The following is a 26,138-nucleotide window of genomic DNA, read 5'->3' on the forward strand; positions in this document are numbered from 1 at the left end:
CCTGACCTTGAAACTTTATTCCAGTTCTGTCCATGCTCATGTGGCTGACCTCACCCTAATCTGTAGAACTCTTAATGATCTTTGTACATCTTGGTTTCTACTAAATTCCCGACAAGTGTTTGTGCAAGCCTACTACAGCTTCATTATCCACCTTGCCTTCAGCACATCTGAGACCACACTCTTCATCTCCTGCCACCCCCCAAGAATGGTTCCTCTTTAATTGGTCTTTGTTGTAGTAAGAGGCATAACATTTCCTGATATCTCATCCACCCACCAGACCTGATCTCCCAGACTAGAAGCCTGAGAGTCTCTCTAACCTGCTGTGCAGGGGGAATCCCTGTGATGATGGGTATGTGCTGTCATCTGCCCTATCCAGTGTGGGAGCCGCTTGTCACACGTGGCTATCTAGTGCTTGAAACCTGTCCAGTGTGAGTGAGGAACTGAATTCTGAATTTTATTTCATTTTAATTTATTTTGGATACCCCGAGGTGCTAGTGGCCACCATACAGCATGGTTTAACCCTTGATTCTTCTGTCTCCTTCACTTCCCAGTGTCTAACTGATGTCAAAGTCCCATGAAGTCTCCATGCAAGTTCGTCACCCTGGTCTCCCTTTTCTCTTCCTTGTTCACCTTTTTCCAGATCCTCTTTTCTTGCCTGAAATACTACCTTAAACCTTTAAAAAAACATCCTTTCACTCAGCTCTGCAGTCTCTTCTGCTCTGGGCCTTCACGCATGCTATTCCCTATGGCCAGAGGAGGTGTATTTTTTAATTTTTTAAGCACCTTATTCCCATCTTTCCTCCCCCATGATTTCTGTTTCGGGCCTAGTATAATTTCTTTCTGTGAAATAACTTACTTTGACAATTTTGACTCTCACACTGAATATCTGAACTGCCTTCTACACTCCTGTCATTTAATAAAGCTTGGCTTCCATTCAGATGGGCTCTGTATGGAAAAGGTTAAGGAGACAGAATGTTACCAGTTTTCTTTGCAGTGAAAGGTTAAGGAGACAGAATGTTATCAGTTTTCTTTGCAGTGTGCTGCTTGCTTGCTCTTCCCTTCCTCTAAATCTCTGAGACATGCTTAGGAATCCCCCCTGGGTGGCTTCTGTTTACCAGCTGACTCCAGAAGAGAAGAGGCTGTTAGAAGCGTAGTGTGTGTGAAAGACTCAGATTCTGTGTGAAGGGCAGAGTGGTGTAAAGGGCCCAGGGGAGAGGAGATGAGGGCTCTATACCAGCTGGGCCAGACCAGCTATGGCCTTGGGCCCTTCCCTCGTCAGAGCATGGCCCTGCTGTGGAATAGTTACTCTGCTGGGTCTCCCCTCTCAAATGAGAGAAGACACTGGGGACTTTCTAGTCCTGAGGTCCCACTTTTCCAAGACACTCCCTTACCTTCAGAACCAAAATCTTCCTCCCAATACAAAGAAAAGGTAGGAGGAATACTGACCATGTCATGATACCTGGATTCTAGTTTGAGCTCACTGCTGATCTGGCCAGTCGCAAGCTAGTCTTTTGCTCTCTGTGTCTCATTTCCTTACCTGTTAATTCTGGTGAGGGCCTGGTGTGGTGGCTCATGCCTGTAATGGCAGTGCTTTGAGAGGCCAAGGCAGGAGGATCACTTGAGGCAGAAGTTTGAGAGCGGCCTGGGCAATATAGCGAGACCCAACCTCTACAAAAAATTTTAAAATTAGCTGGGCATGGTGGTGCATGCCTATAGTCCCAGCTACTCCAGAGGCTGAGGTGAGAGACTTGCTTGAGCCCAGGAGTTTGAGGCTGCAGTGAGCTATGATTGTGTCACTGTACTCCAGTCTGGGTGACAGAGGAGGACTGTCTCTCAAAAAATAAAAGTAAGTATCCTGATGAAAGAATCTGAATAGGAATTATTCATGAGAGTATAAAAATTTATATGATTACAGTTATTAGTTACATCATCCTAGAAGGAAGTTTCTGTGTCTCTCCACCCATTTCTTGTAATCGGAGTTGCTCAGCCTCAGCAGCACTGACATATTGAATCAGAGAATTCTTTGCTGGGGCAAGGGGTGCTGTCCTGTGCATCATAGGATGTTGAGAAGCATCCTTGGCCTCTACCCACTAGATGCAACAAGCGTCCCACCATTGTGACAGCTAAAAATGTTTTTAGACATTGCCAAATGTTCCCTTGGGGACAAAATTGCCTCCAGTTGAGGACTCCTGTCCCACATTAAATGCTTTGATAGCATGACCTATACAAAAGTCTTTTTCCTCTGCTTTCTTCATTCAAGAAACATCTATCATACCTCTTACTAGGCACTGGGCTAGGACAGGTAGAATGACAATAAGACATGTCCCCCATGCTTAAGGAATTGTCTGTCACAAGTAACTGGCAATGCCACAGAAGTGGCTTTCAGTGGCTCTGTGAAAGTGCTGACAGGGCAGAGGCAAGAGAGAGATGAAGTATCCAGAGCAGCAGTGGCCTGGGGCAGGTGTCATAACCTGGGAATGCTTCGTGGAGGACCCGGTCACTGGTTTTCCGAAGGCCAGCCCAGGTCTTGGAGTCTCAGAGTTCTGAGATGTGACTGCAGGATGCTGCTGAGCCTGGGGAAGCAGGTAGGGAGCTTGCAGCCCATGGATAAATCAATTCCATGGTGGGCAATTGTGGAGGTAGGGCTCGGTTCTAACACAGTGGGATCCTCTCTTTGCATCCAGCAGGCTCCAGGGTCTGCTAATCCTATTGGGAGAGGAAAGCATGAACTTCAGTTTCAGCACTGTGACCTTCTATATCTTTGGCGATTTTTCTATGTTAATTGTCATTGCTGTGGTCCTCCAAGATTTAATAGAAGGAGGGCTGGTTTTCCATTCCTAGTCATCTAATAGTGAATGCAGTGAGGCGGATTGAGAGATGCATTTGACGGTGGGTTTTCTTTACTGTTGGGGAGAGGAAGTACAGAAGGCCAGCTGGCCTCACACATCCCCTTGGGGTATGTGAACAGGGAAAGGTGATGGCAATATCTTCTTTGTATAGTGTCTGTTAGCTTTTTCTAAAAGCATTCTTCTTCTTCTTTTTTTTTTTTTTTTGTAACATAGTCATTACGGCCACCACTGCTTTATAGTTGGGCAGATATGTTGAGCTCTCATTGAGTAAATGAGGAAAATGAGGTACAGAGAGACTGTGTCTTGCCCAAAGTAACACTACCTGTTAGTGGCAGAGCGGAGGCCACACTGAGTTCTTTGCCCCAGACCACAGGGGAAAGCAGTGTTGCCATCACAGGAGGACAGAACAGGTGTGGCAAAGGGAGGGGATTTGCTGAACTGGTCATGAAGAGGGAAGAATGTTAAGGCTGAGTTCAAAAACTCTGTGCCGGGTGCCTTCTGGGGACCAGCTCCAGGCACGATGTGTGGAGACTCTTAAGAGAAAACCGATGTCCCCAACCCTGCCCTCAAAAACTCATGCTGTGCTATATGAGAGGAGGGGACCAGCACTCAGTGAGCCATTGCCTGGCCCTTCAACAGGACTGAAATGGGATGCCAGAGGTCAGGAAGCATGATGTGGGGATACCAGAACAGAGAGGGAGGGGACAGATGGGGAGGAGGAGCAGTACTTTTAAGGAATGACGGGGTTCTCAATGAGCTTCTGCTCATTTTATTAATACCATGAGGAAACAGTAGGAGGTCCTGGAAGAAGAAGAGATCCCCAGCTGGTCCCGTAGCCCACGTGGGACCTAAGGGTCCCAGATGCTCCTGAACACACTGCCATCCCCGGTGTGTGCAATGGGCTGAACTTGACCCTGTGGTCATGCTGAGCAGAGGAAAGAAGCCGGTGGCTGGCCTGGGGAACACAGCTGCTGTGGGCAGGGGCAGAGTGCCTGGGGAGGTGGTCTGCAGACCATAGGATGTCTTTTCCAAAGCACAGGGGTGTCCGCTCTGCCTTCATGATGCAGGGCCTGGCTGACAGCTTTAGCAATGAGAGCCTGTGAGCAGGGGAGCCCGCAGCCCGAAGGCTTCTGATCACTCGCAGTCATGGGCAGCCGAGCAGCTGCTTATGACTGGTCATTGCCGCCCCTGGTGATGAAGACCCCCTTGGATCCTGGAACTGTGCTTCCTCTTGTGGCAGAGCAACCACAGGGGGCATTGGAGCAAGAGGGTGGGCAGGCAGTGAGGTGCTCAGCACGTACTCCCTGCTGTCCTGTAAGACCCTTGCACTAAAGGGCTTTTACTCTAGTTAGAAAGATGTCTTCTGAAGGAACTGTTTTGTTCAGAGCTGTGTAAATCAATGTTCCATTGTGCCTCACATGCTCAGTGCCATGGACTGTTGGAGCTGGAGGAGTCAGGAAGATTTTATGGAGAAGCTGGGTGTGGAAAGAAAGTGGGGCTCGGGAGGGCAGAGGGGAGCAATGAAGCCACAGTGAGCACAGCCTGGAGGGGAGAGTGTGGGTCTCATGGGATGAGACCCAGGGCTGATGTGCAATGCAGAGTGTTGCCTGGGGTGAGGTAGCATCTTGCAGTCATCAGTTGCTTGGAAAATGCCCACTGTTTTCCAGTGCCAAGTACCCACTGAGCCCAGGCAACCCTAGGGCACCATCTATCAAGCACCGTGTCCCAGAGTGAAAGGAGGAAAAGAAGCATGACTCTTGGCTCCAGCTGAGCTGCAGGACAGTCAGAAGGAAAGGGAGCATTTGTTCCTCATCCCTTCTCATGGAGTGGGGCAGTAATCTTAGCAAATTAAAAATAGTGATTAATTCTAGGGTGCCTTAATTCTTTCTCTATGAAGACTCCCTGCTTACCCTAGACAACGGTGATGTCTTGCTCTCTGCCTTCTTTTTTTTCTTCTTACTGGTGGTTTTTTTTTTTTTTTTGAGACGGAGTCTCGCTCTGTCGCCCAGGCTGCAGTACAGTGGCGCGATCTCGGCTCACTGCAACCTCCGCCTCCTAGATTCACTCCATTCTCCTGCCTCAGCCTCCCGAGTAGCTGGGACTACAGGCGCCTGCCACCATGCCCGGCTAATTTTTTACATTTTTAGTAGAGACAGGGTTTCACCGTGTTAGCCAGGATGGTCTCAATCTCCTGACCTCGTGATCCACCCATCTCAGCCTCCCAAAGTACTGGGATTACAGGTGTGAGCCACGGCATCCGGCCCTTCTTATTAGTTTTTATGATTTGTGTTTAACAACCTCAGACAATTGCTCTCTGGCTTCTTTTGGTATTTTCACCATGTTTGTTACGTACTGTCTTGTATAAACTTTCCTCTTCAAGCGGGGATACTCAGAAAGCTCACATAGCATCTGGCTTTTTATTCTACAGTGCCATACTCAATATATGTGTAAAAACATACTGGGTTTGGAGTGCTAGCCTTAGCTTTGTAGGACATGTAAGTGGTTGAAAATGGTGCACATATCTCTGAAGACTGGAAAGTAATCTGTAATAATGTAAATGAAGTTCATCTACATGATTCTTAACTGAACAGCTGTTGTGATCATAGCTAACAACATACACAACGTATGTGCGCTATGCAGTGCTAGGCACGGTTCCACCTGCTTTCAGGGACCATTACATTTAAGCTTCACACTAACCTGATAAAATAGGTACTGCTGTTTTCCCCCATTATATGGATGAGGGTACTGAGGCCCAAGGGGACCTGAAGTGACTTGCCCCAAAGTAGACACCCAGCTGGTAAGTGACCATGTCATGATTGAAACCCAGATCTCCCTAGTCTAAAACTCACCTTGTAATGTTTGAGCCAAATAATGGTGCTAAGCGCATATGCTTGGGACAGTGAGTGAAGATGCATGCCCATGTGGATGAAAACAGTAAGAGCAGGTTCTGGAGAGGAGCAGGAATGATGAGTCTTGGAGGGTGGGGAGGATTCAGGTGGGCAAAGAAGAAGGGTATCCCAGGTGATAATAAGAATGTGCACAAAAGCCTCAGGCACAGAACAGAAGATGCTGAGATGGCTCAGGTGCCTGCACATTGGTGTCTTTTAGTCTATGCCTAATCCTTGACTTGAGCTCAAGGGTGCCTGATGAGCTGTAACTCAGTGACAGCAGGTACTTCACATGCTGCAGGAAAAGATTCTTTTTTGTGTCTTTTTTGCAAATGTGGCCACTCATCTCTTGTCTTGCTTTTTTTTTTTCTCTCTCCTTTGGCAGCTTTGACCCAAAGAGAGCAGTGCAGCAACTCAGAGCCTGCGGGGTGTTGGAGACGATTCGAATCAGTGCAGCTGGCTACCCATCCAGGTAACTAACGTGCCCGCCAGCTGCCTCCTGGGGCTGCCCTAGAGCAGCCAGAGTTTGGTTCCCCAGGGAGCCCTCTTGTGTACAGTCAGCCAGAAACAGATCCTTCAAAACGGTTCCCAAACACTGAGGCCCAAGCAGGATGCTGATGGAAATGAGACTCTCACATTAGCCTGAAAAATTGGGAAGGTTAGCAGTCACATCCTCTTGGCCGCTTTTCTCTGAAGTCCTTTTCAGATTTCAGATTTTTGGCATTGGTCTAAGTGATGAGCTAGCTAGAGTTGCAAAGAGGATTTCCCCTTCTCTCAACTCCTACCTTGTGCCCTTTACCATTCCCCCACCCTTTGTAACAGTGGGAAAATGTACGTATTTACCATCTTAATTACTTTTTAAATTTTTTCAGTAGGTTTTTTGGGGGAACAAGTGGTGTTTGGTTACATGAATAACTTCTTCAGTGGTGATTTCTGAGATTTTGGTGCACCCATCACCCAAGCAGTATACACTGTACCCAATGTGTAGTCTTTTATCCCTCACCATTACCCCCCTTTCCCCCAAGTCCTCAAAGTCCACTGTATCATTCTTATGCCTTTGCGTCCTCATAGCTTAGCTCCCACTTATGAGTGAGAATGTACAATGTTTTGTTTTCCGTTCCTGAGTTATTTCACTTAGAATAATGGTCTCTAACTCCATCCAGGTTGCTGTGAATGCCATTATTTTGTTCCTTTTTATGGCTGAGTAGTACTTCATATATATGTACCACATTTTCTTTATCCACTCATTGACTGGGCATGTGGGCTGGTTCCATATTTTTGCAATTGCAAATTCTGCTACTATAAACATGCATGTGCCGTTTCATATAACGACTTCTTTTCCTCTGGGTAGATACCTAATAGTGGGAGTACAGTGGCATGATCTGGGCTCACTGCAACCTCTGCCTCCTGTATTCAAGTGATTCTTCTGCCTTAGCCTCCTGTGTAGCTGGGACTACAGGTGTGCACCACCACGTCCGGCTACTTTTTGTATTTTTAGTAAAGACGGAGTTTTACCATGTTGGCCAGGCTAGCCTCAAACTCCTGACCTCAGGTGATCCACCTGCCTCAGCTTCCCAAAGTGCTGGGATGACAGGCGTAAGCCACCATGCCTGGCCCAAATGGTAGATCTACTCTTAGTTCTTTAAGGAATAATCACACTGTTTTCCATAGCAGTTGTTCTAGTTTACATTCCCACCAGCAGTGTAAAAACATTCCCTTTTCATCACATCCATGCCAACATCTATTTTTTGATTTTTTAGTTATGGCCATTCTTGCAGGAGTACGGTGGTATCCCCTTGTGGTTTTGATTTGCATTTCCCTGATAATTGGTGATGTCGAGCATTTTTTCACATGTTTGTTGGCCATTTGTGTATCTTCTTTTGGGAATTGTTTTCTCATGTCCTTAGCCCACTTTTTGATGGGATTGTTTTATTTTTTCTTGCGACTTTGAGTTCCTTGTAGATTCTGGACATTAGTCCTTTGTTGGATGTATAGATTGAAAAGATTTTCTTCCACTCCGTGGGTTGTCTGTTTACTCTGGTGATTATTTCTTTTGCTGTGCAGAAGTTTTTTAGTTTAAGTCCCATCTATTTATCTTTGTTTTCATTGTGTTTGCTTTTGAGTTCTTGGTCATGAAGTCGTTGCCTAAGCCAATGTCTAGAAGGGTTTTCCCAATGTTACCTTCTAGAGTTTTTATGGTTTCAGGTCTTAGATTTAAGTCTTTGATCCATCTTGAGTTGATTTTTGTATAGAGTAAGAGATGAGGATCCAATTTCATTCTTCTACACACGGCTAGCCAATTATCCCAGCCCCATTTATCGAAAAGAGTGTCCTTTCCCCACTTTTTGTTTTTGCTTTGTCAAAGATCAGTTGACTGTCAGTATTTGGCCTTATTTCTGGGTTCTCAGTTCTGTTCCATTGGTCTATACGCCCGTTTTTATACCAATATCATGCTGTTTTGGTGACTATGGCCTTACAGTACAGTTTGAAGTTGGGTAATATATTGTGTCCAGATTTGGGTTTTGTTTTGTTTTGTTTTGTTTTTGCTAGTCTTGCTTTGGCAATGCAGGCTCTTTTTTGGTTTCATATGAATTTTAGGATTTTTTTTTTTTTAGTTCTGTGAAGAAATATGGTAGTATTTTGACGAAGATTGCATTGAATTTGTAGGTTGCTTTTGGCAGTATGATCATTTTCACAATATTGATTCTACCCATCCATGAGCGTGGGATGTGTTTCCATTTGTTTGTGTCATCTATGATTTCTTTCAGCAAAGTTTTGTTGTTTTCCTTGTAGAGGTCTTTCACCTCCTTGGTTACCATCTTAGCCACTTTTAAGTGTACAGTTTAGTGGTATTAAGTACATTCCTTTTTTTGTGCTACCATTACCATCCTCCATCTCTAGAACTCTTTTCATCTTGCAAAACTGAAACTGCGGCATTAGCAATATTTCCCTATTCTCTCTCCCCCAGTCCCTAGCAGCCACCTTTCTACTTTCTGTAAATCTGGTGATTCCAGGAACCTCATATAAGTGGAATAATACAGTATTTGTCCTTTTGTGAGTGGCTTATTTCAGTTAGTATACCTTCAAGCTTCATCCATGTTGAAGCATGTGTCAGAACTTTCTTCCTTGTTAGGGCTGAGTAATATTCCATTGTATGGATATACCCCATTTTGCTTATCCATTCATTCCTCAATAGAATCCTTTAACTTTTAAGTATAGAATGAAATCTGTGGTGGGAAAATAAAGTTTCTTTGAGTTAAAAAATAACTATCATGCTCTGATTTGCTTTGCGGATAAGCCACTGAACCAGTCCAGAGCTTGTTGGAGCTATGCCAACACTGGATGCCCTCTGGACACTTGCCTGAAATAGGGGTGAAGGGTGGCTGGTGACCCCACTAGCTCTTGTGAATCACACTGCCTACCAGCGTCATGTAGACCAAACATCTGCCATTAATTGGAGCTGAGCTGAACAGTGTAGCAGCCCAGAGCCTGTCCCACTGGGACCTTCTGTCCTAACAACTCGCTCGTATCAGAAGGTGGAAGGAACCAGAAGTGGGAATGAAGGGATGTGATATGGGTCTCTCCTCCTCCCTGTCTTCTCTCCACCTGGCACTTTCCCACTCTAGTGGAGGAACCATTTCATATGCAGTGGTTAACTACCCATAAACAACATAACCACAAACAATTCCTAAATGTTTGGCCTGAGAAGCTGCTGATGGAATTAGGAATTTACATTTGACCTGGAAAGTACAAGAGCTGTCAGTAATCTGCAACACCCGGGCAGCTTTTCAAAACCCAGCGGGTCCCAGCATTGTTCAGGATGAACCGCTCTAGCTAGGTTGAAGGCTGTTGTTATTTTCTTTTCAACCACATCTGTCCCTGCTTAGAAAAAAGGACAGAATGTCCTGGGGCTGCCTCTCATTTTTTGACCTTAGGGTCTGAACACAAATAGCTAACAACTCTGTTAATGAGATGGGCCAAGCTTGTCAACTTAGATGAAGGCCTGGCACTCCTTTTCCCAGTCTGCCTTACAGTCTCCTACATCGGCCTTTTGATCGAAGGGATGGGGCTCAGGCAACGGGTGCAGTAGTTCAGTTTTGAGTTCAAACCACTAGTCTGACAAATTAGACTGCCTTTCACTGCCTGCTTACAAGCCCAGGGTTCAGATCAGATATATCTTCATCCAATTTAAGAACTAGAAGAGGACCTTAGGGAGCTGTGGAGCTACTTGTTTTCAAACCATCTTCCACGGGCAGCTGGCTGCACTCCTGCTCCTGGCTCTTGTATCTGCCAGGCTTCCAGGAGAGGACACACCTACAGAACACATTTCCTTCTCCACTGTTTCTAAGAACTGTGCACTGCAACCCATTTATGGGTTAGGATATCAATTCAATGGGTTGTGTCAATGAAAAGAGTCAAACTATAGAATATTTGAAGAGATTTGTTCTGAGCCAAATATGAGTGACCAATGGCCCATGACACAGCCCTCAGGAGATCCTGAGAACATGTGTGCAATGTGGTTAGGCCACAGCTTGGTTTGATACATTTTAGAGAGACATGAAACATCACTCAACACATGTAAGATATACAATGGTTTGGTTCAGACAAGTGGGACAACTGGAAGGTGGGGGCTTCCAGGTCAGAGGCATATGCAAAGATTTTCTGATTAGCAATTGGTTGGGATATTATCAATAGAAAGGACTGTCTGGGTTATGATAAAGGGTGGTGGAGACCAAGGTTTTATCGTGCAGATGAACTCTCCAGGTATCAGGCTTCAGAGAAAATAGATTATAAACGTTTCTTATCAGATTTAGAGTCTGTTCTATTAGTAATTCCAAAGGGAGGAGGGTACAATGAGGCATTCCCAGCATGGCCTGAACTAGTGTTTTAGGTTAACTTTGGAATGCCCTTGGCTGCAAGGAGGGATCCATTCAGACAGTTGGGGCTTTAGAATTTTATTTTTGTTTTACAGTTGTGACCAATACACTGTTTTTGTTTTTTTCATGAAATAACTTGGGGTGGAAAATGGGAGAGGGCAATTTGTGGGAGAAGGGACATTGTGGCATGGTCATAGTTCAGTGTTATCTATAGGGATGGGTGCATCAGGATGTAAAGTGCATGTTTACAAGTGAGGCACAGACAAGGAAGTGAACTGCTCAAGATTACCAACCTGGTTGGTGATTGAGTTAGGCCTAGACCTGCCATTCCTCTGCCCCAAGCTATGTTGTTGCTGCTGCCAAGCATCTTACTCCTTATGTGCAGGAAGTGTTACCATCCCAGCAAAGGTTTATCAGAGGAGGAAGGGGTGAAGCAGGATTCTAAGAGACTGCCCTCTGGGGCTGGCTCCAAACCTGAGACTCAATGCAAAACTCCCTCCTCTTTCCAGTTTGTGGGAGTCCAGACTTCAGAACTGTGGCCTGCCAGAGAGCTGAAAGAGCCTGGTAGTTGAATTCTTGGACTTTGGAGTCAGGCCTGGATTCAATTATTGACTCCCACACTTCTTGGCTGGGTGACCTTGGAGAAGTAAATTAATCTCAATGAGCCTGGGTTTCCTTATCCTAAAAGAGAATGATGATACTCACTTGGTAGGTTGTTGTAAGGAATTAGATGACGTATCTAGAGTTCTCAGCCAGCACTGGACACTTGAGCATTTAGTAAGATATTTATTACTTATTGGAATATGAACAAGAAGCTACCTCCCTATGGGTGTAACTATCTGGGTAGAATGTGTCTATCTCAGAACTTTCTGGTGGTGTTTTTGTGAAATCCCAACATGTGTGGCCACCTGAAAAGAGCATTCTGAAATTCCCAGACCTCTTCAAGCAATTAGAAAGCTCAGTTTAAAAAACATGTAAAGAAGTCTGTCAAAACAGATGGGAGCTGAATGTCCCATGTTAAACTGTTGAGGATCACTGTGCAAGCAAAATAGGGATTGCAGGTCCTCACAATCATCCTGTGCTGTACAGTGCAGAGGTCTGGAGGCGAGCAGAGAGACCCAAGGTGCTCATGGAGGACTTGTCAGGTAGGAGGTGTGAACATTAGGACCATGTCAAGCAGGGGAGAAGAAACAAGGGAAGCATGTGACAATGAGATATTCTAAGGCAGGTGGAGCCTCTGGGACCCCTGTCAGTATATAACGGGCCACTGATTTCACAAAGAACTTTTTAACAGAATGAATTGTTCAATAATAGAACAACAGACCTCACAGGATGTTGCTTCAAGGGTTTCTCCTTGGAGAACTTTAGGGAGGAGCTAGAAGTTGGATCTGATGTGGTTAACCATAGACCATGCTCAGGCAGAGGTCTATACACATCTCTGCCACCTCTGATTCACTGTCTGAGCTAGCTTGAAGCCTCACTGTGTGAAATCAGAGTGACAGTGTGTGTCGCCCACACTCCTACTGGTCTTGCTGTCTCCATGCAAAATGGTCTGTTTTAGAGGGGGAAGCCAGTGGGGAGAAGGTTTTGCTTCTAGGGGCTCACATGGGCTCTTTGTAGAATGAGAACAGTTTCTGGCCTTTGTGGTGTCCTTCTCTCCCGGGAATCTTTCTCTTCCACATCTCATCCTGCACTGATCATCTAGCCCTGTGCTGCTTCCTGGGAGGGAATGAAAGATGCAAGTCATGGGCCCTGCCCAGCAGGAGCTCACAGTCTCAGGGAAGTGATATGAGATTGAAACAGAACAACATATAACCAGATGCAAGGTTGTAGTGCAAGTGCAGGAGGAGCTGCAGCTTCACTGAGGAGTTGAGACTTGAGCTGGGCCTTGAAGGGTGGAGAGACTGCCTGCCAGGGAGCAACACTGATGCCTGGTGCTAGGAGCCACAGTAAGTTACAGAGGGCTTCTCTGGACGCTCACTGCCCTGTTCCTACTGCTTATTCCTCTAGTTGTAGCATGCTGGGAGACCAGGTGTGATTTTGCCTCATCCAGGCAACCTCATTTTTAGCAGCTAAAAGAATGCATTTCCCCAAAGTCTTTAGACCCATGTGGAAAATGGATTCTCCTACTGTTCATTCCACCTCGCTGCGAATCAGAGCTGCCAGCAGAGTCAAGATGCCCACAACCCCTGGCCTCTTAAGGGGCAGCTGATAGCTGTCTTTTACTGCTATTCTAATTGTTTTGGACTTTTTTCTAGCAGATACTTACAGGTGCATTTGTACCATTTCTTTTTGTAATTACAGGTATTGTGGAAATTGTAGGGAAGGAAGGAATGACTGTATTTCTGGTATCACAGCAACTGTTCTCTAATTCTGTGAATTAAATGTGTGGACTTAGATCTAGAATGCTGCCTTCCATATCCTCCTGGCATTTGCCATCTTAGCAGGCTTTGCTAAAGGGTCAAAGAGAGGATTCCCTCCCCAAACTGCTATTTGAAATGTTAACTTTTGGAAAGAGGCACTGTGTTTTGTGTCACTTTTGTTAGTACTGTATTGAGCTGCAGTCGAATCATCCTCACCATTTAATCCAGAGCCTAATCCTTTTCCTGTCACCACAAGCAAGCCACAGCATGTAGGATGGCATTTACTTTGAGGATGAGTGGTGAGAGGGTGGGACGCTATTACACCTGTAATATTTCGACTCAGCACCATTGCTTAATCTTCTCCATCTGCCAATCATGGTAGCAATTTGGAGTGATGTCACTGATTAAAATAATAATGCTACCTAACTGCTTAATCCAGGAGATTGTATATGCCTACTATCTCTGGGGATAAAGCAAGTGAGGTTTAGTGGATACTGTGTGCCCAACAAGGTGTTAGCTACTGAAGGAAATATACAAGCATAATGTGTGCTAGCTTCAGTGTGGAGTTGAGCAGTTATTTTGTTGATCTGACTTTAGGAGACCTTCATGGGACCAGAGGGACCTGAGTTGGGTGCTGGATAAATTGGGAGTTTTCTACAAAAATTCAGCTCTTTGGCTGCTGAAAACAACACAGCGAAGTGATTCAGCTCATGTTAGCTTGTCAAGTAACTATACAACTTTGCACAGCTGTTTCCAAAAGAAACTTCAATGGCCCTCTTTGATTAAGGGAATTACAATTTATGCCATCTCCAACAGTTCTTGTGTGGAAGCAGCCAGAGTGAGGGAGATGGCAAAGGAAAAGAAAATGTGTCATCCCAGGACTGCAGAAGCCTGTGATGAATTATCCACAGGGCTGCTCCCAAGAGCCCGAGCAGAGGGCTTTTTCAGCAGAGTTCCTGCATCCAGCCTACTGATGCCCTGGAAGAAGAATTCTTACCCCCCTTCCCCAAATTAATACAGGCCGGTTGCCACCAAAACCCACCAAGCCAGAGAGCAGGAATGCAGCATTGCAGGACAGCAGTGGCTACCGGGTGTTCCTCAGCCTGCCCTCGGGCTTCCCTATACCTGTCTATTTTTATCCTCCCTGAGAATTACGACTCTCTATGAGTCTGATTTAAAATGAAAATGTATCACTCAATTTGAAATGCTGTGCAGTGGCTAAGAAATATGTCCATTGTTATGCACATAAAGCCCTGTGATAAATGCACTGCCCAGGAAGAGAGGCTTGTCCACCCGTCACCCAGCTCCTGGGTCTCGTGCCTGTGCAGTCATCTGTCTCCCTCTCCAGAGAGTCAGCAGCTTTGTGTCCTGGAGAAATTGTGAAGCAAATACTGCTTACCCCGAAAAGTGTGTGTGTGGTGGGGGGACTACTTGAATGTACAATGTTGATATTAAAAAAAAAAAAAAAAAAAAAACTCTGCATGAACTTGAGTTCTCCTCCACATCCTCCCACCTTCACTTGATAAAAGTGGTGCTTTCTGAAAAGACTTCCACTTCTTCCCCAACTTCCTTCTCCCCAATCCTGTAAAGAGTAAATAGCATGAGATTGGAGAACTAGAGGGAAGCTTTAGAAGTGGCCTGCTTCCTCTCCCTATTTAATCATGGTTGAATTTAAAACAGACGCACAGTTACTTCCCTTGCTATTAAACATCCCACAGAGGAAGAATAATACAGAACTGATTTTGAAGTGATATGAGTCATTATCTCAGGATCTCACAGCCTTTGGGTCTGGCTCTTTTGCCTGAGATCTGTCTTCATTCCTTTGGACTGGAGCCTGACCCAGGGGTTTTCACGCAAGGCTGCACGTCAGTCATGAGGACATACTCAGCAGTCTCAGAAGCTGGGCCCCCTCAGACCTATTAAGTCAGAGCCTGAGACTGAGTCCTGAACATCTGCATTTTGACAAGTTTCCCCAGGTGATTTAAAAATGCATCCTGCCTTAAAATTATTACCCTGAAGGCATGTGTTGGCCCCTGGATAAACTACAAGCCACTTCGTCACATCCAGGCAGTGTTAGGATGGATTGGGTTTTCCTGTGTCCTCGCTTTGTGTCTCAGCTCCAACTCGGAGCCAGTGGGGAGGAATTGTGTTTCCTTCCCTCTGCAACAAAGTTCTTCAGGCTTCAGTTCTAGGGCCACTAATGGGGCTGAGCCTGTGTTCCCCTAGGAGGCCCAGGACATAGTTAGGGGATAAAGGGAAAGGCAAACATGGAGTGTTTCTGATGGTGTGAGTGCTGGGTGAGCACCTGACAATCTTTGCACTAGGAACCCCTCTGTGAGTTTCAGAGCTGAAAAATCATATGTATTACTTTATAAAGGCCACCCACAAACCTCTTATGTTTTCATCATGTTATCTTTTCAAAATTTAGATATAATTTTTCTACTATAAAATTCACCCCTTTAAAGTATGCAATTTCAGTTATTTTCATTATATACAGAGTTATACAACCATCACCTCTGTCTAATTTCAGAATGTTTTTATCACCCCAAAGGAAACCCTGTGCCCATTAATAGTCCCTGCTCCCAGCCCCTGGCAAGCGCTAACCTACTTTCTATTTCTATAGATTTGCCCAGTTTGGATTTTTCATATAAATGGCATCATATAATGTGTGTCCTTTTGTGTCTGGCTGTTTTCTCTCAGGGCTGTTTTCAAGATGTATCCATGCGCAGCATCCATCGGTAGTTTATTCCTTTATATTGCTGAATATTATTTCATCAGATAGATGCTGCACATTTTATATTATCTGTTCATCAGTGGATGGATGTTTGGTCATTTCTACTTTTGGGGAAGTAAGAATGCTGCTATGAACACTTGTGTACATGTTTTTGTGTAGACACATTTTTTCTCTTGAGGGTATACCTTGGAGTGGAATTGTTGTGTCATGTGGTAACACTCTCCTCTTCTGAGGATCTTCCATATTGTTTTCCACAGTGGCTGTACCATTTTGCATTCTTACCAGCACTGTGCATGAGGGTTCCCGTTTCTATGCATTCTCATCAACATTTGTTCTTGTCTGTCCTTTTCATTATAGCCATTCTGGTGGGTGTGAAGAGGTATCTTGTGATTTTGATTGGCGTTTTCCTGATGACTAATGATGTTGAGCATCTTTCATGTGCTTGGCCATTTGTACATCTTCTTTGGAGAAATGTCTATTGATCTCCTTTGCCCATTTTTTTTTATTGGATTACTTGTTGAGTTATAGGAGTTCTTTTTATATATTAAGAATATGAGAACCTTATAAGACATACGACTTGCAAATATTTTCTTCCATTCTGTGAACCATCTTTTCAATTCCTTAATAGCGTTCTTTGAAGCACAAAAGCTTTTAATTTTGAAGAAATCTGTTTATTTCTTTGGTTGTGCATTAGGTGTCATTGCATTAAGTTGTGCATTGCCTAACCCAAGGTCACAAAGACTAACATCTATGTTTTCTTCCAAGAGTTTTACTGTTTTAGGACTTTGATCCAGTTTGAGTTAATTTATGTGTAAGATGTGAAGTAAAAGCCCAGTCTCATTCTTTTGTATGCATTTATCCATTTGTCCCAGGACCATTTGTTGAAAGGATCACACTGATCATTGAGAAAGGCAAGGTAGACAGTGACAACTTCATTTAAGGGATAAAGAAATATACCTGAGAAAAGTTAAGTAATCAGATCAAGTCCTCCAGATAGAAAAGGGTAGAGCCACCATACCGCATGTCCACAGGTTAAGGATGCCTGTTCCTGTGAGCCTTTGAAAAGGTGTCCCTCTCTTCTCTGATTTTGGCCTCTTACGTCCCTTTAGAAATTTTGTCCATCCTTAGTACACTTCCAAGGGAAACTCTTGTATCCAGCATCATCTATTTCTCTGCTGATTTGTTCCTTCAAAAAGGAAAAGAAGTGTATGTTGCTTGGTGGCATAACGAAGATTATCCATGTCTCAATATCCAGAGAGAGCCTGTTGGTCCTGGTAGGTATGCCTCACAGCATGGCCAAACAATTCTGCACCACAAATTGCTGTTGGTTTCCATGTGAGACCTTGTAGGGAACAAAGTCCCACTGAGGCTCATAGGTTCCTGTAAGGCTGTTTAACTAGAAAAGAAGCATACCTCTTGCATTCCACCTCCATGTGACCAGGAATCCTCCATCTAGGTTGCATGATGGTGTAGTGGAGTACCTAAAAGGATGGGTTGACCCACCTAATTCTGACCGGAAGAGCCCGGAGGGATTCTTTAACATTTTCTAAGGGAAACTTAGGTTACCCATCAGGACATCTTTAGGGATTCTTTTTGTGGACTGATGTCATAGAAGTTGTGTGACTTACAGCCTTATGCCGTGGTCTTACTGGAGGGACTCTAGGGTTTGTCTGATCCAGCCAGTCCCCTCATGAGGAAACATGCCCGAGGGAGAAGCAGCACAAAGTGCTGTAACTCTGCAGCTCCATACCATCTGTCCACATTGGTCCATTGGGGCCCTTGCAAGCAGGCATTTTGTTCTGCAGAATATTTGCACGTGCAGATGGTTAAATCCGGTGTTAGGCTCTATATGGGAGCTCCGTTAGCCAAACAACATCCCAAAGCTACTGTGCTTCCTGCACCATTCTTAGCAGCCGTGTTACCACTCCCTGCCTTGAGCCTGAGGAGCTCATTACAAGGAAACATCTTTCCAGACTGGTGGGTTCTGCTGAATGCCTGTCCTGGCTCATCCCATATAGGCCTTTGTTACTGTCTCTGATCTCTACCTCTTCCTACCAGGAAGCAGTCACAGGTCCTGAGCTTCTCCCATTCACCCTGTTGTGACTCCTTGACCCTGTCAGGGTGCCTGCTCCCCAGCAAGCTAGAGGTGCTCCAGGTGACGAAGGCCTTGATTCTGGAGGAAGCATGCCACTGAAGTCCAGAATGCTCAGCCAGGCCCCTGACAAGCAAGTCAGAATCCAGGGAGAGCAGGGCTGAGTAAGAATTATGTTCCTGGAGTCACTAGACTTGGGATGAGGGCTCTTCTCCCACCATTAATGTGGAATGGAATGGAAGAGCAGCCAAGCCAGGATTGGGTGACTGGGTTAAAAGACGCCTCCTGGCCAGTGAGCCACAGAGCCACACCGAGTGGGGAAAGACGTCTCCATGGCCATCTGATGAGGGTGGGGGTCGTGCTGTGGAGGCGATGGAAGTCGAGAAGGTGTCCTGTTCTTCTGGAGTAAACGTTTTACAAACCATGTTCTGGATTAAATGTTTTACAAACATTTGGGAGCATTTTTGATGTCTCAGTGAATGGGGTCGGGGATAATGATCCAAAGATGCTGCGTGGTGTTAGGACTGTCCCACACCCAAGGGTGCTGCCCCAAAGCCAGTAGCACCCTCTGTGAGAAACACTGGTAGAAAAGGTTTAACGTGTTGAATGGTCAGGAGAATACCCATTTTTAAAACTGTAATTGGAAACTGAATATAAAGACACCATGACAATAGGTGCTGTAAGGGTTAAACGTGGATCAGAGAGAGACTTGAAGGAGGTGCAAGTCTCGCAGAGGAGCTGCCTCTGCACGAACATATCCACAACACGAGGTGGAATGCTCTCTGTCCCACAGTGGACTCGGGAATAGCTGAAATGCTGTGAGAGGGGGAGATTCCATCATGGCAGCCTCGAGAAACCCTGGACGGCCCGTGGTCTTCATGAGTGGGCTGTTCCAGCTTTAGGTGATTGCAGTGAACACACACCCAAAGGTCCCCACCAAATCAGAAAGCCCCTTTGAAAAGTTCTATTTTTGGAAAAAGAATCACAAATTCTCTTGAGCTTTACTTCGAAGATTTTCCTCTTAAAGGTGAGGGAGCCTTTCTTGTGAGAGTTTTATCTCTGAGGGTTTTCTCACAGAAATCCACAGAAAGGAGAATTCACATTTGATGCTGGGTCCTTCGGGGAGTGACATCTTTACAGCCCTTATGCCCAGACCCCATAGTGGGTACCAACCTCTCTTGGTCTCTCCTGAGGGTGTCCCCACCCTCACGGCCACAAAGCGATGGTGGTGTTTCTCAATGGACGGTTTGCCTTCACACAGGAGCTGGCATCTCCTTTCCCCTCAGCTTCTCTGCACACTTTGTCTGTGGTACAGCTGTGCGTGAAGGACACCTTTGTAAGAAAAGGGGAAGGGAGTAGCTTAGGCAGGAAACAAGAGAATTCTGTTCTTTGGAAGCTTTGGAGCTCTCCATACGCCCCGTCTCCTGAACTCCCTGGCTACTCTTTAAAGCCCTGTGGTGCTTGTATGAGGTGGGTGATGTTCTCTCCACTGTACAGGTAAGGGAGGGAAGGCATCTAGGCTGGGACTGGCCCCAGTCACACTGCTGGCCGGCATCAGAGCCAGGCTTCTGTCCTTCTGTTCTGCAGGCTCGTCCTGTACTGGCCTTGATGTCTTTGCAGCCACAGCTCCTCACTCTAGTAATTTCCTTGAGTTATGGATCTGTCAGCAGTAAGAGGTTTTCAAATTAGAAGCATTTAAGGTTTTTAGCCCAGCTAAATGATGCTTTAATTATTTCCCCAGTGAAATTGCAAACTCTTAAGGAGAACTAAAACAAGTGTGTACGCAAATAACCATGGTGCATAATGTGGGCAATGCCCTCAGACACATGGAAGGAAAGGGCAGGGCAGCTTTAAAAGGGGAGCCTGCACCTGAGTGGGTGGGTCAGCAAAGCCGAAAGAGCCAAAGATGGATGGCGAGCACAGGGACCAAGGGGACTCTGACTCTGTGAGGCCCTTTCTCATATGGTTTCTTCCACCTGATTCTTACCCAAATCCATCTTACCCCAAGAGAAGTATCTATATTTAAAACTTGGGGGCCAAGACAGGAAGAGCCTGGGAGAAATTCAGCCATGCTGGCATGTGTTAAAACGCACATCGGATGGGCAGTTTGTCGGCTCTGGCTCTCTTTTCCCCAGGCTTCCTGCATTAAGTTGTTCAAGTATGGGTCAGGGCTTAGGAGTGTTCTGGATATTTGCTGTACATGATAAAATAATTAAAACAGCATATAGCTAGGCAAATAAACTTAAATGTTTCCATTTTTAAAGCCTCCTGTTAATCAGTGACTCAATGGGTTTGGTTCACAGTCTTTCCACTACTAGAGGGACAGGAAATAGTTTCTGCTCAGTGAGCAAAGGGCAGAGCAGCCCTTTCCCAGGCCATAAGACAGAGGCCTCAGTGCTCTAAGTGCCCTGCACCCTTCCTTCTGAAGGGAATCCACATGGACCTGATGAGCAGGGCCTTGTGAAGACTCATGAGCTCTGAGCAGAATACGGGCTCTTGTTCCCTTGTGCCACTACGTGCGTGACAGATGGGACCAATTAGAGAGGGAACGGGCATAGAGACAAAGTAGGTTAGTGGTTGCCAGGATCTGTGAAGAGGGGAGAATAGGGCAGAATAGGGTGTGATAGTTGCCCAACTTTGCAAATATACTAACAATTATTGTACACTCCAAAGGGCTATATTTTACAGTATGTGAGTTATAGCTCAAACTTAATTTTATAATGGTAAGGAGCCATTTTACATAGAGAAAAAAAAGGAAAAGGGAGAGATGTCATTTTGTTATTTGCTCTTATACTCACCCCTTCTCTGAGACCCATGGCTGTGTTAGACATCTTCCACCAGACCAGGAAAAGTGTTGCAAAGGAGCAATGAGGAGGGGGAAAGACAAGGAGCTCAGCCTCCATTTTCCTTCTCATCCCAGGCTGCTGGGAGGGACAAGGCCTCCTAGGAACCCAATGGCCGCAATGCTGGAAGATCTGGAGCTCTAAGAGAACCTGCTCCAGAGCACGGTGTGCCCCTACTGCTCACCATGCTGCAGCTGAATCCAAAGCTGTATGTGATACTCCACAGTACTTGTTTCTTTTTCTTTTCTTTTTTTTTTTTTTTTTGAGACAAATTCTCTGTCACCCAGGCTGGAGTGCAGTGGCATGATCTCGGCTCACTGCAGCCTCCACCTCCCGGGTTCAAGTGATTCTCCTGCCTCAGCCTCCTGAGTAGCTGGGACTACAGGCATCCACCACCATGCCCAGCTAATTTTTGTACTTTTAGTAGAGACAGGGTTTCACTATGTTGGCCAGGCTGGTCTTGAACTCCTGACCTCAAGTGATCCACCCACCTCAGTCTCCCAAAGTGCTGGGATTACAGGTGTGAGCCACCACACCTGGCCAAACTTTTACCTTGTTTCTTTGGACAACATTTTTAAAGGGCCCTCTTAAAAGGCAGAAGTGCTCGAGGAGAAGGGGTACAATCCACTTACTCTCTTTTAATATCTCAAAATAGTGAGTTTACCTGAGTATGAGATGGGAGAGTTCCCTGGCCCCCCTTCACAGGGTGTGCTACGGGGGTGTGGCTCTCTGTTTGCTGCTGTAAGCTCAAACCCCTTATGGAATGGGGAGCAGGCAGAAGGGCAGGTGCAGGAACCGGGGCAAGCCCTTTAGGGCTCTAGCCCCACAGCAGCATCTAGGGGTGGGAGCCTGCGACTCCTGAAGCCCCTATGTCACAGTGCTGTTTTAGCTCTGCCATCGGTGGATGGCTTAAGTGTTAACCAGCTCAGTGCCCACTTGGTACCCGGGCTCTTGTCCAGGGTCCTGGAAGAATCGGATCACACATGGACTTGAAGGATGGTTGCTGGGGGGTGGTTATTGAGTGGTGGAGGTGACTCGTAGCGAGATGGTTGGGGAGCTGGAAGCGGGGGATAGAGTGGGAAGATGATCTTCCCCTGGAGTTTCACCATCCAGTGGCTGAACTCCTCTCCCACCACCCCCAGGTGAACCCCTGTCAGTGTTCAGATGCTCTTTCTCTTCTCTCTTTCTGTCGTGCTGTTCTGCCATTGATCTGCTTGTCTCTTTGTCTCCTTATCTGCCTTTGGAGCCTGGGGTTTGGAGTTTATATGGGTATAGGATAGGGGGTGTGGTGAGCCAAAAGGCAACTTTTTGGTCGCAAAAACAGGAATGCCCATCCTCATTTAGGGCCACGGGTATCCAGGCTTGAGGGTAGGGCCTTTGCCAGGGAACCGTCCTCTTCTGTCCAGTATTTCCCTGTCTCCTGTCCATATCAGGTAGTTGGACAGTTATATAAATTACTTCCACGTGAGGGTTATGGACAGCACATGCCTCAGGAGAAGAGAGTGGGTGGGGGGCTGCCTGTACACCTCCACTGAGGACACAGAGAAAGTGGGGATAGGCTGGACTTAACTTCAGAGGGATGAAGAGTGAAAATTCAGTCTCCTTAGAGTAGGGATTGTGCTGAGTCACTACATGACTATATGAAGAAGTTGTTGAATACCTCCCAAAAATTGAAAGAAGAATCAGTTTCAGGAGAATGAGCATATGTATGAATCGAGACCACCTTAATGAGAAAGGGACAGACCCTACCTGGAAGTAGCAGATTTGCTCATCGGAAAGACTGCATTTGTTTAAGTAGAGATCATTTCAGAGGCCAAGGGGAAAACTTAAGGCTTTCTTTAAAGATTCCCCTCCCACACAGACCAAAACAGCACTCACCTACATAGGTAGGGGTGTTGTAAATGCTCTTAATTATGTGAATTGCTGGACATTTTCTTTACAGTGGGCCTGTATTACTCTAATAATCAGAAAAAAATCACAAGCAAAATCTACTTTGGGGAGAAAAATGGTTCCTTCTATACTGATTAAAACATAAACCATGTTATCTCTCCAGGGATTAGGATACAGCCACTTGTTATTTGTTAATGTACATATTTCTGCATTTAAAAAGCTGTTTACAATGAGCAGTATTCTATAAGAAAACCAACATTTGAAAATAAAGCTGTGCTCCAGGTAAGGCTCCTGCTTCTGAGGAGTGGAGCACTGCATGCTTGGGCAGTATATTAGACTGTTCTCATGCTGCTAATAAAGACATTATCGAGACTGGGTAATTTATAAAGAAAAGGAGCTTTAATGGACTCACAGTTCCACATGGCTGGGGAGGACTCACAATCATGGCGGAAGACAAAGGAAGAGCAAAGGAACATCTTACATGGCGGCAGGCAAGAGAATGAGAACCAAGTGAAAGGGAAAACCCCTTGTAAAACCACCAGATCTCATGAGACTTATTCACTACCACCAGAACAGTATGGGGGAAACCACACCCATGATTCAGTTATCTCCCACTGGGTATCTCCCTCAACACATGAGAATTATGGGAGGTACAATTCACAATGAGATTTGGGTGGGGACACAGCCAAACCATATCAGGCATAAACTTCCGGATTAGTCCTCTAAAAAGTATCTTCAAAACTCACCTTTTTTCCAGCCCTCCAGCCACAATTCCAAGAATCACCTTCACACTGAAATTCTTGGAGGGCCCTGGGGAGGACAAAACTCCCCTGGGACTGTTCTGCTGCTCTGAGAATGACTTTGTGCCACAGTGTTTACCCCATGGGGAACTGTCTGAGGTCACTCATGGCTTTTGTGTGGCCAAGAGGCAGGATGTGTCACCTGACACCCCTTTGCTTTCCCTCCAGGTGGGCCTACCATGACTTTTTCAACCGGTATCGGGTGCTGGTCAAGAAGAGAGAGCTCGCCAACACAGACAAAAAGGCCATCTGCAGGTCTGTCCTCGAGAACCTCATCAAGGTGAGCCACACAGCCCAGCTCCAGGAGAGGCCTGACCAGGGCCCCTAAAGATTGAAGGGGTGGCGTTGTTATCTACTTTTTTTTTTTTTTTTTTGGTCTTCATCCTTCTTACTGAATCTATTTCTGGGATATTAATCCATTTTCCTACATCAGTGACTAGAAAAAAAAAGCACCTGTTCACCTAACTAGAGCACTTCCCAACCTTTTTCACAGCTCAGCAGGCATAGAAAATGGAATTCTGTGGCAGTGCTCCTCTCGAGGGCACCAGCTGCAGGGAGTCTGTCCCTTGCAGACCCCTCACCCAGCGACGGATGAATAAAGTACACTGACACACAGATATTCTGCTCTGCCAGTCCAGCTGAGGGTCTGAGCCACTTACAGGCTCTCTGCTGAGTCCTGTAAACAGTTGCCAGTCGGCCCTGATCTGATCAGCTAGTCAGACTTGCATTTATTCAGTAAGATTAATTAACAAAAGCTTGAGTCAACACCACTAGAGGGTAATTGACATTGTGGACTTCCCGAATAAAAAGGCACTTACACAACCAAGGTACATCAAAGGTTAGTCTTAAGATTAATGAGTAAACAAGCTAGCTAGGTAAACTACTCTGCTTTTCTTTATTACTATTTTAATTTGTTTGTCTAAAGGTAAAGGGATCAGGCCACCTTCAGCCAGATCTGTTACCAAAGTTATGCTAACTTCTAGGCCTTCCAAGAAGATTTGCTTCTATTTCTATAACTATCTCTAACATTTTTCCCACCAGCCTGACTGAACCCCAACAGAATTCTTTGTACAGCTTGCTTGAGTTTATGATGAGGCTACTCCTAACTGCAAGCTGCCGGCTCAGGATCTCTGGCTTCTCCAGTTCTCAGGGGCTACATAGCATGGCCCATCTGGTACACCTGGGTAAGGGCTCTGATGTGGAGCCCAGGCCTAGCCCTGAAGCTAGCAGAGGGGAAGGTAGCTGCTGCATCTAGCTGGTTGCATCACCAGCCTCAGGCCCTCCCCCAGATACTTGTTTTAAGTAAGGTAATAGATTTTATGTTTTAATTGAAACAATTTGAACTCACACCTGACAGCTGAGACTGGAGAACTATAGAAGCAGAGCTATTGGGGCCTTTTGTGAGGGGCAAATCCTTAAACATTTCCATGGTGCCAGACATTTCAGGGATTACAGCAGAGTATGATCATTAATGGCTCGATAAAGGTTAAATTATATCAAAAATCACTTGAACAAGGCAATAAAAATAATTACCTCAGAAATTTTAATTTTTCAAGTTTTCTGTTCAGAAAATCTGTTCATCTGGAGTAGCTCATTGCCAGATGATCAGGATCTAAGGTCATGTTTTATTTTGTAAATGTGTCGCAGCCATCTTCTGAGCATCTTAGCTGCTCAAGTCTAGCTATAGACAGTGCAGAATATTATAGTAAATGTATGCATAGCTTTAAATTTGCCTTTTTAAAAGAGAGCCTAAATACTAGCCCACCTTGCCATGCCATCTTTTTTTTTTTTTTTTTAACAGGGTAAGAGGGTAACAGGCTGGTTAATCAAGGGCTATAGTTAGCTGGACTCCGGTTGATTGAGGTTTTTGCTGTGGTCCACCTATCAGTGTCCACATTTTAACATCTTACTTTTTATGGACAAGAAAAATCTCTGTTAAAGGTCAGCTGATTTCAGGGCCTGTGAGTAGCCCACTCTGCCATGTGGCTGCCTTCTCATTTGTCTAGGATCATAGTTTCCCTCTTCTGTTCCTTCGCTGGATTTCTCTAAGATTACTACGAAGACCTCTGATTCCCAAAGAGGAAACTCTGGAGGGGACCCAGATCAGACTGGCTGAGTCGGCCCCCACACTGGGCTCTCCTCCAGTTAATGGGACCACATGCCACTGCCTGGGGCTGCTGCTGTGATGTGCTCAGGACACTGGGCCTTTCCTGGCACAGCTTCCTCTTCTCTCCACTGACGGAGAGCCTGCCTGCTTCTCAATGCTAGGCTTCAGTGCAGCTTCTCCCTCCTGCTTCCCCTGGTCTAGCATGTGGCACTTCATGTCACTCTTAGAGCCCATAGCATGCTGACCTATGTTCCAGATGTGTGTGTCCTTTTTCGTAGAGGACAGTGTCTTCAAGTTTACACCACCTCCTTAGTTATGAGCTCTGAGCCTAATACACAGGGGGAACCTACCTAATATTTGTGGAACGAATGAAAGAACAAGTGACTTGCCTAAAGGAAAAGTATATGAATACATGCTGTTTCCTCTGCCTGCAATGCTTTTTCCCCTCTTTTGCCTGCCTGACAAAGTGGTATTCTTCCAAACTGAGCTCTGAAATACCTCCTAGCCTCCCAGATGTTGTTAGCTACTCCATCTTCTATGGGCCAGCAGCACTCACCTCCTCCCTTCCTTTATTGTGTTCATCCCCTTATGTTGTAATTGAGGGCTTGTCATTTTACCAGACTGTGAACACATAGATGACAAGGGTCCTATTGTGGCTGTGTTCCTAGCACAATTCCTGGTTGTCACAGGAATAC

At 45.6% G+C, this 26,138-nt stretch overlaps 1 protein-coding gene across 3 annotated transcripts in view; it reads left to right on the top strand.

The window, feature by feature from the left end:
* MYO5B (myosin VB) overlaps positions 1-26,138 on the top strand; it is a 374,136-nt gene that overhangs the window by 264,733 nt on the left and 83,265 nt on the right. For all 3 annotated transcript variants that reach the window (XM_058438377.1, XM_058438378.1, XM_058438376.1), the window contains exons 17-18: positions 6,123-6,209; positions 23,505-23,616. In XM_058438377.1, the coding sequence (XP_058294360.1) occupies positions 6,123-6,209; positions 23,505-23,616 (199 nt within the window). The remainder of the gene's footprint in view (positions 1-6,122; positions 6,210-23,504; positions 23,617-26,138) is intronic.

Source organism: Hylobates moloch, unplaced genomic scaffold (genome assembly GCF_009828535.3).
Source record: "Hylobates moloch isolate HMO894 unplaced genomic scaffold, HMol_V3 SCAFFOLD_5, whole genome shotgun sequence".
Lineage (NCBI taxonomy): Eukaryota > Metazoa > Chordata > Mammalia > Primates > Hylobatidae > Hylobates > Hylobates moloch.